This window comes from Scyliorhinus torazame, chromosome 10, assembly GCF_047496885.1.
Source record: "Scyliorhinus torazame isolate Kashiwa2021f chromosome 10, sScyTor2.1, whole genome shotgun sequence".
NCBI lineage: Eukaryota > Metazoa > Chordata > Chondrichthyes > Carcharhiniformes > Scyliorhinidae > Scyliorhinus > Scyliorhinus torazame.
Genome location: NC_092716.1, coordinates 149,034,476 through 149,050,890, shown reverse-complemented (window position 1 = coordinate 149,050,890; position 16,415 = coordinate 149,034,476). Strand labels below are relative to the sequence as shown.

Sequence of the window (16,415 nt, the reverse complement as noted above, 5' to 3'; positions counted from 1 at the left end):
CTAGAAGGGCTTGGGGTTCTTAAGGAGGAGGTGTTAGCAATTCTGGAAAGTGTGAAAATAGATCAGTCCCCTGGGCCGGATGGGATTTATCCTATGATTCTCTGGGAAGCTAGGGAGGAGATTGCTGAGCCTTTGGCTTTGATCTTTAAGTCATCTTTGTCGACAGGAATAGTGCCAGAAGACTGGAGGATAGCAAATGTTGTCCCCTTGTTCAAGAAGGGGAGTAGAGACAACCCCGGTAACTATAGACCAGTGAGCCTTACTCCTGTTGTGGGCAAAATCTTGGAAAGGTTTATAAGAGATAGGATGTATAATCATCTGGAAAGGAATAATTTGATTAGAGATAGTCAACACGGTTTTGTGAAGGGTAGGTCATGCCTCACAAACCTTATTGAGTTCTTTGAGAAGGTGACCAAACAGGTGGATGAGGGCAAAAGCAGTTGATGTGGTGTGTATGGATTTCAGTAAAGCGTTTGATAAGGTTCCCCACGGTAGGCTACTGCAGAAAATACGGAGGCATGGGATACAGGGTGATTTAGCAGTTTGGATCAGAAATTGGCTAGCTGGAAGAAGGCAAAGGGTGGTGGTTGATGGGAAATGTTCAGACTGGAGTCCAGTTACTAGTGGTGTACCACAAGGATCTGTTTTGGGGCCACTGCTGTTTGTCATTTTTATAAATGACCTGGAGGATGGCGTAGAAGGATGGGTGAGTAAATTTGCAGATGACTCTAAAGTCGGTGGAGTTGTGGACAGTACAGAAGGATGTTACAAGTTACAGAGGGACATAGATAAATTGCAGCGCTGGGCTGAGAGGTGATTCATTTTGGAAGGAATAACAGGAGGACAGAGTACTGGGCTAATGGTAAGATTCTTGGCAGTGTGGATGAGCAGAGAGATTTTGGTGTCCATGTACATAGATCCCTGAAAGTTGCCACCCAGGTTGAGAGGGTTGTTTAGAAGGCGTAGGGTGTGTTAGCTTTTATTGGTAGAGGGATTGAGTTTCGGAGCCATGAGGTCATGTTGCAGCTGTACAAAACTGGTGCGGCCGCATTTGGAGTATTGCATGCAATTCTGGTCGCTGCATTATAGGAAGGCTGTGGAAGCATTGGAAAGGGTGCAGAGGCGATTTACCAGAACGTTGCCTGGTATGGAGGGAAGATCTTATGAGGAAAGGCTGAGGGACTTGAGGCTGTTTTCGTTAGAGAGAAGAAGGTTCAGAGGTGACTTAATTGAGGCATACAAGATGATCAGAGGATTAGATAGGGTGGACAGTGAGAGCCTTTTTCCTCGGATGGTGATGTCTAGCACAAGGGGACATAGCTTTAAATTGAGGGGAGATAGATATAAGACAGATGTCAGAGGTAGGTTCTTTACTCAGAGAGTAGTAAGGGCGTGGAATGCCCTGCCTGCAACAGTCGTGGACTCGCCAACACTAAGGGCATTCAAATGGTCATTGGATAGACATATGGACGATCAGGGAATAGTGTAGATGGGCTTTAGAGTGGTTTCACAGGTCGGCGCAACATCGAGGGCCGAAGGGCCTGTACTGCGCTGTATTGTTCTATGTTCTATGTGTCTGCCATTTCACCAGTCTGTCCTCCTGAAGTCTGTTGCTATCCATTTACTGTTAATAGCACTGTTTAATGCATTACCGTTAGTAACCATATTAGGTGCAGTATTTCTGTATATTTATTTGGATCTCGTACCATAACTGTTCATTCACACACCACAACCCGTTGGTGCCATCGCTCAACTAACACCACCAAAATAGATTACTCAACCATCTTATTGGGATTTTGTTTTTAGATGATTTTCAGCCAAGTGAAGGAGGAGAGCAGAAGTCAATTTTTTTACTCAGTTTTCAATTTATGCACAAATTGAGACGTTACAAATGTATTCTTGTTCACCCTTCAAGACAAAGCTGACCATGTTGACCATCTGGAGTGTTTGGTCAGGTTTTGCTGGGTGCATAGTGCTCAGGCCAACCTGTGCCTGAAGGGTTCTGCTGCAAATAGGACAGGATACCACAGACAATACCTTTTGGATGAGTTGCTGTCTCAGGATATCGTCTTCTTGCATTTTCTCTCTGCTTCTGATCTTTGTTTGTTTTTGAAGCTGGCTGCACCATTTTGTATCTGCTTGCATCAGGTACAGCAATCCTGGACAAGTATCTCCCCAAGAGTCAAAGTCAATATCAAAATTTCTAAACTAGGCTTTCAGAGTGTCCTTCCTTTAACTGCCACGAGAACACATCCCAGACTAAAACTCTCCAAGAAGGTTTGTTTTGGTAAGCGAGCGTTAGACAATCTGGCTACATGACCAGCCCAACTCAGTTGTGACTGTCTCAGTATGGTGCGGATGCTTGGTATTCCAATTTGGGGAACACCTCAGTATCTGACATTATTCTTATCATCTCATCTTCAGAGGCTTATGAAGGTAACTCAAGTGAAAGTGGTTAAGCGCCTTGGCATGGCACTGGTACACAGTCTAGGTGTCACCCTGTGTACAAAGAACAAAGAACAAAGAAATGTACAGCACAGGAACAGGCCCTTCGGCCCTCCAAGCCCGTGCCGACCATACTGCCCGACTAAACTACAATCTTCTACACTTCCTGGGTCCGTATCCTTCTATTCCCATCCTATTCATATATTTGTCAAGATGCCCCTTAAATGTCCCTATCGTCCCTGCCTCCACTACCTCCTCCGGTAGTGAGTTCCAGGCACCCACTACCCTCTGCGTAAAAAACTTGCCTCGTACATCTACTCTAAACTTTGCCCCTCTCACCTTAAACCTATGCCCCCTAGTAATTGACCCCTCTACCCTGGGGAAAAGCCTCTGACTATCCACTCTGTCTATGCCCCTCATAATTTTGTATACCTCTATCAGGTCGCCCCTCAACCTCCTTCGTTCCAGTGAGAACAAACCGAGTTTATTCAATCGCTCCTCATAGCTTCTGAGCAGACTGGGCAGGACAATTGCTCCAGAAATTTCAGTTTGGGAGGCAGATTTACTCCCCTTCATTTCCAGACTGATGTTCGAAGTTGCTGAAGGCGAAACTTGTTTTGGAAATTCTTGCAAGTGTCCTGTCATCAATATAGACAGCTCGAGAGAATGTGTGCTGCCGAACTTATCCACTGGTGACAGGTTCTGATCATGGACTGAAGCCTCAAAGATAGGGTTTTCCAGGAGCAGGCTGGTACATGACTTTAATTTTCTTTGTGCTGAAATGAAGTACAACATTGCCCCATGCATTGAAGAACAAGTCAATGCCACACGTCGTATTGCCAGGAAGCTGCTCAGTCGAGACTCCTCCAGGCAAAGACCAGGACATCCAAGGACATATTTCACAGTTTCCTGGTTGACAGTGACTATGTTTGACAAATATTGGTTGCCTGTTCAGTGCTGGACATGCAATGTACCACAAATGTACAACTCCTACTCTGCACCCACCACCTGTGTTAATAAGTATCCTTTTATACCTCTTGAACCCTGAAACAATTGAGTTGTCCATTTGAAAGTGCACTACTAACTTACTTTGACAAAATAAAACCTTTAAAGGAAACTTTTGAACTTGGAAATTCCAGCATTGATGATGCATCCCAGTGCCCATGAGTCGCAGGTGGCAACACAAATAATTATCCAATGAGTGCCTACCCCCACCCCCCGTAGACTCGTAATCTTAATTTTTAACCATAATTTATGCAACTACACTTGCTGCACACAGATTGGCTACTCAATTTTCCATGTAACACTATCTGCCGTTCAAATATACTTCATTGGTTGTGAAGAACTTTGAGATGTCCCGAAGACCGAAAAAGATGCAAAATAAATGCAAGTTTTTCTAAATATGGAGACTAATTTATAAAAGTACTACTGCAACAATCTGCATTTATATGATGCCTTTAATGCAATGAAGGCGGAGTGTGAGTAAACAAATTATAACACTGAGCCACATAAGGAAAAATGGTTACACAGGTAGACTTTAAGGCATGACTTTAAAGAAGAAAGATTTAGCGTGGGAATTTGAGATCTTGGAGCACAGGCAGCTGAGGGCACAGCCATTAAATCAGTGACGCACAAGGCCAAAAGTGCCGACATCAGGAGATCTACCAGGTTGGAGAAGGTTACACAGTTTAGAATGGCAAGGCCATGGAAGTATTTGAAAACAAGGAGGCAAATCATCTCAGCCCCAGGGTGTTATTGCAGGAACCCACAGGATAGTGCCCTAGGCCCAACCATCTTCAGCCGCATCATCGCATGGTCAAATGTGGGGCTGTTTGCTGATAATTGCACAGTGTTCAGTACCAATCACAGTTCCTCCGCTAACGAAGCAGTCTGCCCACACACTGCAAGATCTGGACAATAATCCAGCCTTGGCTGAAAGCAGTTAGTGGCAGTCAAGTACCAGACAATGGCCATCTCTAACGTGAGAGAGTTTAACTACCTCCCTTGACATTCACCAGCATTGCCATTAGTGGATGCCATGCTATCAACATTCAGGGGTTACCATTGACCAGAAAGGAGATTGGAGCAGCTATATAAATTCTGTAGTTACAAGAGCAAGTCAGAGGCTGGGAATTCTGCAGAGAGTAACTCAGCTCTCGATTTTGCAAAGCCGCTCGTGGATTGATATGGAATACTCTGCACTTGCTCGGATTAGTGTAATTTGCTTGGATTAGTGTATCACCTGCAACACTCAAGAAATCCTATGCTATTTAGGACAAAGCTGCCCGCTTAAGTGGCTCCCTATCCACTAACCTAAACATTCATTCCTTCCCCCACATGTGCACAGTAGCTATAGTGAGGACCATCTACAAGATACACTGCAGCATCTTGCCAGTGCTCCTTCAACAGCAACTTCAAAGCACACTCGACCACCTAAAAGAAGAAGTGTAGTAAGCACATGGGAACACCAACACTGCAGGTTGCCGTCCAAACCACGCATCATTCTTACTTGGAAATATATCGCCATTCCTTCACTGGATCAGAATCCTGGAATTCCCTCCCTAACAGCACAGTGGGTGTACCTACACCTCATGGATGCAGCGTTTCAAGAAAGTGACTCACCATCATCTTCTGAAGGACAATTAGGGATGGACAATAAATGCTGACTTAAGTAGCGATGCCCATATCCCATGTATGAATAAAAAGGACAAATCAGTTTGGAGCGACTTGCTTAACTAGTTCTTGAGCATTAGATTTATTTGACTAAATGTCCTGTCAACAGCGCACTTCCTGTTATTTCTTCTTCACAGTTAATCTGCAGTCTTTCATACTCTTTCAGCCTTCCTCCTCCTTTACTGACTGACCTGGGTCTCAATGTTATCCCCCGCTCAACCAATTGGACCCCCAAGATTGCTGGTCTCCAGCCTACAACCGTTGGATTTCACACCCAGCTGCCAGGCGGATCGTTAATTTGTCAAGCTGCCGAATGGGAAAAGGAGGGACAAAATAAAAATGGAATCCTGAAGAAAGAACTTTGACAGAACCTCCATTTCCTCAGCCTTACTGTGTGCCTCACGAGGTTTCAATACCTTCCCTGCTGTTCATAGTGGCCCAATCTACTGAACAAGACTTACCATTCGTGTAGCTGATGGCCTGGTGGAGCTGTTAATGGTGATCCAGTCTACTTGGATTGTTTCCTGTTCAATAGTATTGTAGCATTATTCACTCATGACATTATCCTTGTTATTATAATGCACTAATTTAATTCATAATTAGCAACATTCTAAAATGGTATAACTATATCAAAGATGCCATTTACACAAAATGAAAAGTTGAAATTTCAATTCAGAGAATCAGATAAAAATCATTAATAAAGTTCAATGGAGTTAAATCTAAAAATGATAAATGTAAGATAGTAAAATATGAAATGCGTAATCTGATAGACCTGAAGGTTAGTATACAGCTGCAACAAGTAATTAGGAAAGCTAATAAAATGTTTATTGTAAAGGGAATTGAAGGAATCGTAGGCAGGCAGTGCTTCAGTTGTACAGGTCACTGGTAAGATCACATCTGCAGTGTCGCGTACAGAATTGGTCCCCTTATTTAAGAAAATATATTAATGCATTGGAAGCAATTCAGAGAAGGTTTGCAAGAGTAATACCTGGAATAGGCTGGTTTTCTTATGAGGAAAGGTTGGACAGGCGAGGCTTGTATCCACTAGAGTTTAGAAGAGTAAAAGGCAACTTGACTGAAACATATGGGTCGGGATTCTCTAAAAACGCGGCTGAGTGTTGACGCCGGCGTAAACACAGGAGTGTTTCACGCCGGTGTCAACGGGCCTCTTGGCCCAGCGATTCTGCAGCCCACAGGTGGTCAGCACGGCGCCGGAGTGCCCCGCGCTGCTCCAGCTGCCGTTCATGGCCCTGCACTGCTTGCCACGGGTCCGCGTGCAAGTGCGGCGGCCGGCCGTGTGTCCACGCATGTGCGCAGCGGTCGCTTGCACCTCAGCGCCACGCAACATGGTGGAGCCACACAGCGGGCCGGCGTGGAAGAAGGTAGCCCCCCCCCCAGATCGCGCGCACCCGCCAATCAGTGGCCCCCAATCGCGGGCCTGGCCTCTGTGGAGACCCCCCCGGAGACTGATTTCCCCCTTCCCCCCCCCCCACCAGGACGGCCACCGCAGCCATGACACCGAGCTCCCACCGGGTGGAACCATACGTGAACCGATCGCTGGAGAATTGCGTCCCGGCGTTGAACCCGATCGTGGGTCTGAGGCCCCATTCGCCGCCCCCGTGCCGAGCGCCATTTCGGCGCGGAGGCTCAGAGAATCCCGGCTATTAGATCCTGAGGGATCTTGACAGGGGGAGGATGTTTCCTCTTGCTGGAGAATCTAGAACTAGGGGGTCACTGTTTAAAAATAAGAGGTGGCTCATTTATAACAGTGATGAGGAGAATTTTTTCACAGATAGTCGTGAATCTTTGGAACTCTCTTCCTCAAAAGGCAGTGGAAACAGAGTCTTTGAATATTTTTAAGGCAGAGCTGGATAAATTCTTGATTAGCAAGTGGGTGAAAGGTTATTGGGCGTAAACAGAAATGTGGGATTGAGGTTACAATCAGATTAGCCATGACCTTATTGAATGGCAGAGCAGGCTTGAGGGGCCGAGTGGCCTACTCCTCCTAATTTGCATGTTTGTATGAAGAAATTGTTAAAAGTAAACTATTTTTAAAACATATTGAAAAGCAGTATAACAATAATCTTTATTAGTATCACAAGTAGGCTTACATTAACACTGCAATGAAGTTACTGTGAAAAGCCCCCAGTCGCCACACTGTTTGGGTACACTGAGGGAGAATTCAGAATATCCAATTTAACGAACAAGCACGTCTTTCAGGACTTGTGGGAGGAAACCGGAGCACCCGGAGGAAACCCACGCAGACACTGGGAGAATGTGCAGACTCCAGCACAGACAGTGATCCAAACTGGGAATCGAACCCCGGTACGGTGTGAAGCAATAGTGCTAACCATTGTGCCACCATGCCGCCCTTGATGAGGGGTAGATGGAAGCTAGTGTAAAGTATTAAGCATTTGAAATGTATTGAAATCTGTTTGTGTTTAAAGTGAATTGAAGCAGAAAAGTTTTAAAATCAATTGGAAAGTCATTAGGAAACCTTAATCATATGTGCGTCAGGCCAGTTCAGGAAAGCTGATCATAGCAAAAGGATTCTGTGGTAAGGAAAGTTGTCATATATAAAAGTTAAATATTCAATAAATCTTTAAGCCTATCGTCAATATCAGGCACGGAGGCGGTAGAATTTGTTGCATACTGTGACTGTGGAACCTTTGAACCAGTGTAATCCTGGGTTAGGTTTGGGAAATGCAGCTCTAATGCTCCATCTGATGGCAGAAGTGGAGTTACTGTCAGATTGGCCCCATGACAGCTTATGGCTGCTCACTTAAAAATAGAAAATCCTGTTGAGGTGCTATCTGGAGGCATCACAGGAGATGGTGATGCCCAAAAATGAAGCACTTGACATACTTTTAAAAAAAAATGTTATTAGGGTTTTCACAAAATATCAACAACAGAATAAAAAAGAAACCCAATAGAATTAAATACAAAACAAAGTGAAACAACCCCCGTGCCCCCCTCCCCCCTATACATAAATAATAAATTAACACCCCGAGTTAACACAAAGCAAACAAAGCAAGTATATACACCCCCTCAGATCCCCCAGGGTAAATAAACAAAAATAAAGTAGAACCTGGATCCTACCACCCCCGACACCGTCCTCGCTACGCACTTCGAAAATTCTTCCAGCGCTGGGCATGCCCAGAACATATGTGTGACCCAAGGGTGACACCCCCCCCCCCCCCCATCGCTACTCCGCTCCAGGAACACCATTCTCACCCACACAAACCCCGTTATGCTCCTGTTGACCCGCCTAAGAAGGCCTTCGTGATAAACATGGGTAGGCACTGGAACAAAAACAGAAACCTTGGGAGCACTGTCATCTTAACTGACTGCACCCTACCCGCCAGGGACAGCGGCAGCGCGTCCCACCTCTTGAATTCCTCCTCCATTTGCTCCACCAGTCTCGTGAAATTAAGTCTATGCAGTGCCCCCCAGCTCCTGGCCACCTGGACCCCCAAGTACCTGAAGTTCCTCTCCGCCCTTTTTAGTGGGAGCTCGCCAATACTCCTCTCCTGGTCCTCTGGGTGAACCACAAACAACTTGCTCTTCCCCATGTTGAGCTTGTACCCTGAGAAATCCCCGAACTCCCTGAGGATCCTCATTACCTCCGGCATTCCCCCCCACCGGGTCCGCCACATACAGCAACAAATCGTCCGCATAGAGTGACACCCTATGCTCCTCCCCGCCCCGCACCAACCCCCTCCAGTTCCTCGATTCCCTCAGTGCCATAGCCAGGGGTTCAATCACCAGCACGAAGAGCAGGGGGGACACCCCTGCCTCGTCCCTCAATGCAACCAAAAGTACTCAGACCTCCTCTTGTTCGTGGCCACACTCGCCATCAGGACATCGTACAACAACTTAACCCACCTGACAAACCCCTCCCCAAACCCGAACCTCTTCAGCACCTCCCACAAGTACCCCCACTCTATCCTATCGAAGGCCTTCTCAGCGTCCATCGTGACCACTATCTCCGCCTCCCCCTCCCTCGCCGGCATCATAATAACGTTCAGGAGCCTCCGCACATTCGTGTTCAACTGCCTCCCCTTCACGAACCCCATCTGGTCTTCGTGGATCACCTGCGGCACACAATCCTCAATTCTCGTGGCTAAGACCTTCGCCAGCACCTTGGCGTCTACATTTAGCAACAAAATCGGCCTGTAAGACCCACACTGCAGGGGATCCTTGTCCCGCTTCAGGATCAAGGAGATCAGTGCCCGGGACATCGTCCGGGGCAAAGCACCCCCCCCCCCCTCCCTTGCCTCATTGAAGGTCCTAACTAGCAACGGGCCCAACAGGTCCACATATTTCTTGTAGAATTCGATCGGGAAACCATCCGGCCCCGGTGCCTTCCCTGCCTGCATGCTCCCTATCCCTTTGGCCAACTCCTCCAGCCCAAACGGGGCCCCCAATCCCGCTACCAGTCCCTCCTCCACCTTCGGAAACCTCACTTGGTCCAGAAAGCGGCCCATCCCTCCCTCCTCCCGTGGGGGCTCGGACCGATACAATTCCTCATAAAAGTCCCTGAAGACCCCATTGATGTCAACCCCACTCCGTACCACACTCCCTCCCCTGTCCTTAAATCCCCCAATCTCCCTAGCTGCGTCCCGCTTCCAAAGCTGATGCGCCAGCATCCGGCTTGCCTTTTCCCCAAACTCATAAATCGCCCCCTGGGCATTCCTCCACTGCAGCTCCGCCTTCCTGGTGGTCAACAGGTCGAACTCGGCCTGGAGGCTACGCCTCTTCCTCAGCAGTCCCTCCTCCGGCACCTCCGCATACCTCCTGTCTACCCTCACCATCTCCCCCACCAGCCTCTCCCTCTCCCTCTGCTCTCTCCTCTCCTCGGGGGCCCTAATGGAAATCAGCTCTCCCCTAACCACCGCCTTCAGCGCCTCCCATACCATCCCCACTCGGACCTCCCCGTTATCATTGGTCCCCAGGTATCTCTCTATGCTTCCTCGGACCTGCTCACTCACCTCCTCGTCTGCCAACAGCCCCACCTCCAAGCGCCACAACGGGCGCTGGTCCCTCTCCTCCCCCAGCTCTAGGTCTACCCAATGCGGGGCGTGATCCGAAATGGCTATCGCCGAGTACTCGGTATCCTCTACTCTCGCTATCAGCGCCCTACTCCTAATAAAGAAGTCGATCCGAGAGTAAGCCTTATGGACATGCGAGAAGAATGAAAATTCCCGAGCCCCCGGCCTTGCAAATCTCCAAGGGTCCACCCCTTCCATCTGGTCCATAAACCCCCTCAGTACCTGAGCCGCCGCCGGCTTCCCACTCGTCCTAGATCTGGAGCGATCCAGTGCCGGATCCAACACCGTGTTAAAGTCTCCCCACCCCCCCCCCACCCCCGCATTATCAAGCCCCCCACTTCCAAGTCCGGGATCCGACCCAACAATGCGCCGCATAAAACCCGCATCGTCCCAGTTCGGGGCATACACATTGACCAGCACCACCCTCTCCCCTTGCAGCTTACCACTTACCATTACGTACCTGCCGCCATTGTCTGTCACAATGCTCGACGCCTCGAACTACACCCTCTTTCCCACCAAGATCGCCACCCCCGCACTTGACATACTTGACATCCTACTGACTACGTGTCTTCCTTTTAGGGGCTGGTTTAGCACAGTGGGCTAAACAGCCTGATTGTAATGCAGAACAAGGCAGCAGCGCGGGTTCAATTCCCGTCCTGGCCTCCCCGAACAAGCGCCGGAATGTGGGTTTTCACAGTAACTTCACTGAAGCCTACTTGTGACAATAAGCGATTATTATTATTACTTACCAATTTTATAGCACTCACAAATACACATCTAATCTTTATTATTAGTCTCACAAGAAGGCTTACATTAACACTGCGATGAAGCTACTGTGAAAATCCCCTAGTCGCCCCATTCCAGCGCCTAACCGGGTAAACGGAGAGAGAATTCTAATGTCCAATTCACCGAACAGCACGTCTTTCAGGACTTGTGGGAGGAAACCGGAGTACCTGGAGGAAACCCACGCAGACACAGGGAGAACATGCAGACTCCGCACAGACAGGGACCCAAGCTGGGAATCGAACCCGTGTCCCTGACGCTATGTAGCAACAGTCCTAACCACTGTGCTACCATGCCACCCTCAAGTATTCATGAATAAATATTCATGCAGCTTCTTTCACCTAAGTTCCCTTTTCCACCGTACATACATCCTTTGAACTAGATAATTCCAGAAGCTAAACAAATCTTCAATTGTTTCTTCAGGAAAAGGAACATCCACGGAAGCTGATTCCAGAGCTCTGCAAGCAGTTCTATCATTTGGGCTGGGTCACCGGGACTGGTGGAGGCATCAGCCTGAAGTATGGGTGAGTTTGAAGGAAGAGAATGTCCAGAGAAACTCTGCAAGTTTCTGTACAATTCTTGCTATGCACATCATTGAAAGGCAGTTCATGAAAAGTATTCCCCCTCATGACAGATTCCATGAGATTGAGGATTTTAGTTCTTCACTTGTGTTTCATTACTATGGCAGAAGAATGCTAATCGTTCTTCACACTGAAACATTTCTGTTTTATATATTTTCAGATTCATTTTAGGTCAGCTGTTATGAATGTAACCTGGTTTTTGTTAACATCCGCTTCGAAAGATAAATTTTGCTTGTTTCCAAATGGAAAGGGAGACAAATATAAAACTTCTTCTGAGAAGTAGCTGTCAGCTTCCTGGGAAGACAGCCTGCCTCTAAATATGTCATAGACAACTTTGCTTTGACTAGGTTTTAGTTGGCAATAATTGCCAGCATTTGTGTCATCACAGACACATGTTCTAACGGCTTTGTTGCTGTCTTGACCGAATGCCTTTGGTTTGTGGGAATCCTCCATGCAAACCACATTACCAACCCAGCCAAGCTGACCTCTGATAAACATGCTATCGATGCCAGGTATGGAGCACTTTGCAGAAACCTTAATGTTGGGTATTTTGTCCTGCCACCTGATGTTGTAAATGTATCTCAAAGATGGCATGTTTCTCATTGTTTAATGTGATGCTAATGGACTGTCCAAGTCTCACACCCATAAAGAAGTGATGTGAGAACCACTGCCTGGCAGACTGTTCTGAGACCAATTCCATGCTCTTTCCAAAGTCTCTGAATGACCCTGACAAACACTTTTGCCAGGAGATGGTTAATTTAGTCATCCACTGTAGCATCATTGAAGAGAATGTTCCCAAGATAGTAAAACCTCTGTATTGAATGGAGGGGTATGTTGTTGATGGTGACTGTGGGGTCTTGGAGTACATGGCCAGGGGTGTGTTGACTTCAGACCTCAGGCCAAAGCATTCTGAGAGTTCAGGCAAAGCAATCAACAATCAGTTGAATGTCCCCCAGAGTATGTGCCACAAGAGCATAGTCAGCCTCATCTTTGTCGACCTCACCTGTTAATCTTTCAATGAAAAATACTTCTCTTGCCCCTCCCTCGAAAAAAATCAATTAGTGAATTTAATCTCAAATATCTCTTTTTAACAGACATAAATGCAGCATAATCCCATCAAAGATGTAATTTGACCTAAATCACCTAATCTTTCACATATGCTGAGCCTGATTAACCTCTACCTTTTGTTCAGGCTAATTAATTTGTACTTGTGCCCTCAAGTCCCTTGCTTATTTTCAATCTTATCATTTCAACTACTCTCATGACTTGAAAAAGACGCGGATGAGACGTTCTGAAAAATGTTCTGAAAATCTGTTGCTTGGAAGTGTTCACGGGTTGAATCTTCTTTAGACCTTTTTGTCGACTTCCGGTGGCGGCCATGGAGTGAGTGGTCGCACATTTGGCATCTCCCGCTCGAAGTGGTTTTTTCAGACCTTTTCCCCGCTTGTAGGTTAGATGTTTTGCTGAAAAATGGTGCAAACGTGACTAGAGAAAGCTAAACTCCACTGGTGTGGATGGATCCATGGACAGAAGGGGGACGAAAAGAAGGGAGCACTTGGAGCAAGAGAATCTTTGCGGATCACAGGCCAAGATGGCTGAAGGTAAAGGGCCTGTCCTGCCTGCCCAATGGTCGATGGAGCAACTGGTGGACTTCTTGAACGAGATGTTCAGCCAGCAGAGGAGAGAAGCCCAGGAGGACCTAGCCAAGGCAGTGGAACCATTAAAAGCGGGAATTGACCGCATGGATCAGAGGCTGGAGTCCGAGGGCCAGGCTATTCAGAAGGCGGAGGAGACGGTGGGGGAGCAAGAGGAGCAGATTGCCTTGTTGGCAGGCAAAATAGGTGTGATGCGAGAGACTCAGAAGCGGTTAAAGGAGAAGGTGGACGATCTGGAGAATCGCTCCCAATTCAGAATTTACAAATCGTGGGGATGCTTGAAGGCATCGAGGGAGCGGATGTTGGCACATATGTAGCCAAGAAGCTGGAGAAGTTGATGGGGGAAGGGGGCCTTTGACTGGCCCCTGGAGATTGACCGAATGCACAGGGCGCTGATGAGAATGTCACAGGCGAACGAGCTGCCGAGGGCAATGGTGGCGCGTCTTCACTGATTCCTGGATAAGGAAAAGATTTTGAGATGGGCGAGGCACACTGGGAGGATGGGAACGGGCTTCGAGTGTACAAGGACCTGGGCGCAGACATGGCGAAGAGGAGAGCCGGGTTCAATCGGATGAAGGCTACCCAAGAAAGGGGTGAAGTTTGGGATGTTGTACCTGGCCCGCCCCTGGGCGACATTCAACAGCCGAGAACACTATTTCGGAACACCAGAGGAATTGATGGAATCTTTAAGAGACAATGGACTGGCAGGAGAAGAAGGACACTGAACTGTGGAGGAGGTGTGAGGAGAATTGTTTTTTTCTGTCTTTTCAGTTAATAGTTGTTGGAGATCTTGGGCGAAATTCTCCGGAAACGGCGCGATGTCCAGCAACTGGCGCAAATCAGACGGGCATCGCGCCGCCCCAAAGGTGCGGAATGCTCCGCATCTTTGGGGGCCGAGCTCCAACCTTGAGAGGCTAGGTCGGCGCCAGACAAATTTCCGCCCCGCCAGCTGGCGGAAAAGGCCTTTGGTGTCCTGCCAGCTGGCGCGGAAATGACATCTCCGGGCGGCGCATGCGCGAGAGCGTCAGCGGCCGCTGTCAGCTTCCCACGCATGCGCAGTGGAGGGAGTCTCTTCTGCCTCCGCCATGGTGGAGACCGTGGCGGAGGCGGAAGGGAAAGAGTGCCCCCACGGCACAGGCCCGCCCGCGGATCGGTGGGCCCCGATCGCGGGCCAGGCCACCGTGGGGGCACCCCCCGGGGCCAGATTGCCCCGCGCCCCCCCCCCAGGACCCCGGAGCCCGCCCGCGCCGCCTTGTCCCGCCAGTAAGGTAGGTGGTTTAATTTACGCCGGCGGGGCAGGCATTTTAGCGGCGGGACTTCGGCCCATCCGGGCCGGAGAATCGCGCGGGAGGGCCCGCCAACCGGCGCGGAGCGATTCCCGCCCCCGCCGAATCTCCAGTGCCGGAGACTTCGGCAACCGGCGGGGGCGGGATTCACGCCAGCCCCCGGCAATTCTCCGACCCGGCGGGGGTCGGAGAATCTCGCCCCTTTTCTTCTTTGGGATATTTTGTTGGGTTAGGTGGCAGGATGCTTGGGGAGCGTCGAGGGTGAATGTACCTTTTTTTGGTTTCATTGTTGTTTGTTCCGTGGAAATATGGGTGGTGTGGGGAAGGGAATTAGTGGAGGGTAGGAGGCTTAGTAGCCTTGGACTAGCTGCCAGGCTAGCTGGGTGGGCTAGCTAATGGGAGCACAGTGGAGTGTGGCCAGCTGGTTAGCGTAGAAGAGGGGATTGGGGTTGCGGTTTTGTTTACGGGAGATGGGTGGGGGCTGCTGGCAAAGGTGTGGCTGCTGTGGCGCAGAAATGGACTGATAACAGTGGGCATCCAAGGGTGGGCCTGGAGGATCACGTGACACGGGCTGGGGGCTGAAAAAGTAAGCGTGAATCATCATGTATCTATTTAACCATACCTCCTGCTTTCTACTTTTTGATGCCATTCTTTTCTTTGTGCTCTTTTACCTTCACTGTCGTAAACCCTAATTTGCACATAAAATCTGTTAGTGCTACTTCATAAAATATTGCCAGCTAATATTGCATAGTGGGCAGCTAATATAGCCATGGTCAGGAAGTGGGTAATGGAGGAGGGGTCGGCTTGGCGGCAGAGGGGGGCAGCCTCTCGTAGGGCAATGAGTTGAGGAGACTGTTGAGACGGCACCGCTGCCATTCTCGCCGGCCAGGTACTCCATGAGCCCAGTGGTGGTGGCAGCCCTGAGGGTATGGGGGCAGTGGCGGCAGCATCTGAGGTTAGAAGGTGCCTCTGTGTGGGCAGGATTTGCGACAATCACAGGTTTACACAGAAAGGGGGGGCTGGACCCGAGGTTTCGGGGTGGATTGGCCATACTAAATTGCCCCTTGACAGGCAGGGATCGAGCGGTTTGGGGACCTGTTTGTGGGGGGGGGGGGCATCTTTGCAAGCTCAGAGGACCTGGGGAAGGAATAAGAGCTGCCAGGGGAAATGGTTTTAGATACTTACAGGTTCAGGATTTTGTGAGAAAGCCGATACCGTCCTTTCCCGGTTTGCAGCCCTTGGGTTTGCAGGATAAGATGCCATCAAGGGAAGGAGTGGGAGAGGGTACGGTGTCCGAGATTTATAAGAAGCTAATGGACTGGGAGGGAGCCCGAAAGGAGAAGTCAAACGGAAATGGGAGGAGGAACTGTTGGGGTATCAAGAATGGAGGCTGGGATGTTGGTGGAGGCCCTGAGGAGGGTGAATGCGTCCTCGTTGTGTGTGTGGCTTAGCCTTATCCAGTTCAAGGTAGTCATAAGGCATACATGACGGTGGCCAGGATGAGTAGGTTTTTTTAAGGAGTAGAGGACAGGTGTGGGCGGTGTGTGGGGAGGCCCGCAAACCATGTTCACATGTTTTGGGTGTGTCCGAAGCTAAAGAGATTCTGGCAGGGGTTCGCAGACGTAATTTCCGAGGTGTTGAGGGTGAAGGTGGCCCCGAGACCAGAAGTGGCGATATTTGGAGTGTCGGAAGACCCGGGAGTCCAGGGGGAGAGAGAGGCCGTTGTCCTGGTCTTTGCCTCCCTGATAGCCCGGTGACTGATTTTGCTCGGATGGCAGGTCTCGGAGCCACCGAAACTGGGGTTGTGGATGAGTGACCTGGCAGAGTTCCTTCGGTTGGAAAAAATCAAGTTCGTCTTGAGAGGATTGATCAGTGGGTTTGCCCGGAAGTGGAAGCCATTCTTCAAGGAGGATTGAGGAAAGGGAGGGGCTAAAGGGGTTA

The 16,415-nt window shown here is 49.0% G+C and overlaps 1 protein-coding gene across 1 annotated transcript in view; it reads left to right on the top strand.

Annotated features, from left to right (window-relative positions):
- apip (APAF1 interacting protein) overlaps positions 1-16,415 on the top strand; it is an 85,114-nt gene that overhangs the window by 30,166 nt on the left and 38,533 nt on the right. Inside the window, exon 2 of the mRNA XM_072518816.1 lies at positions 11,376-11,476. Within this exon, the coding sequence (XP_072374917.1) occupies positions 11,376-11,476 (101 nt within the window). The remainder of the gene's footprint in view (positions 1-11,375; positions 11,477-16,415) is intronic.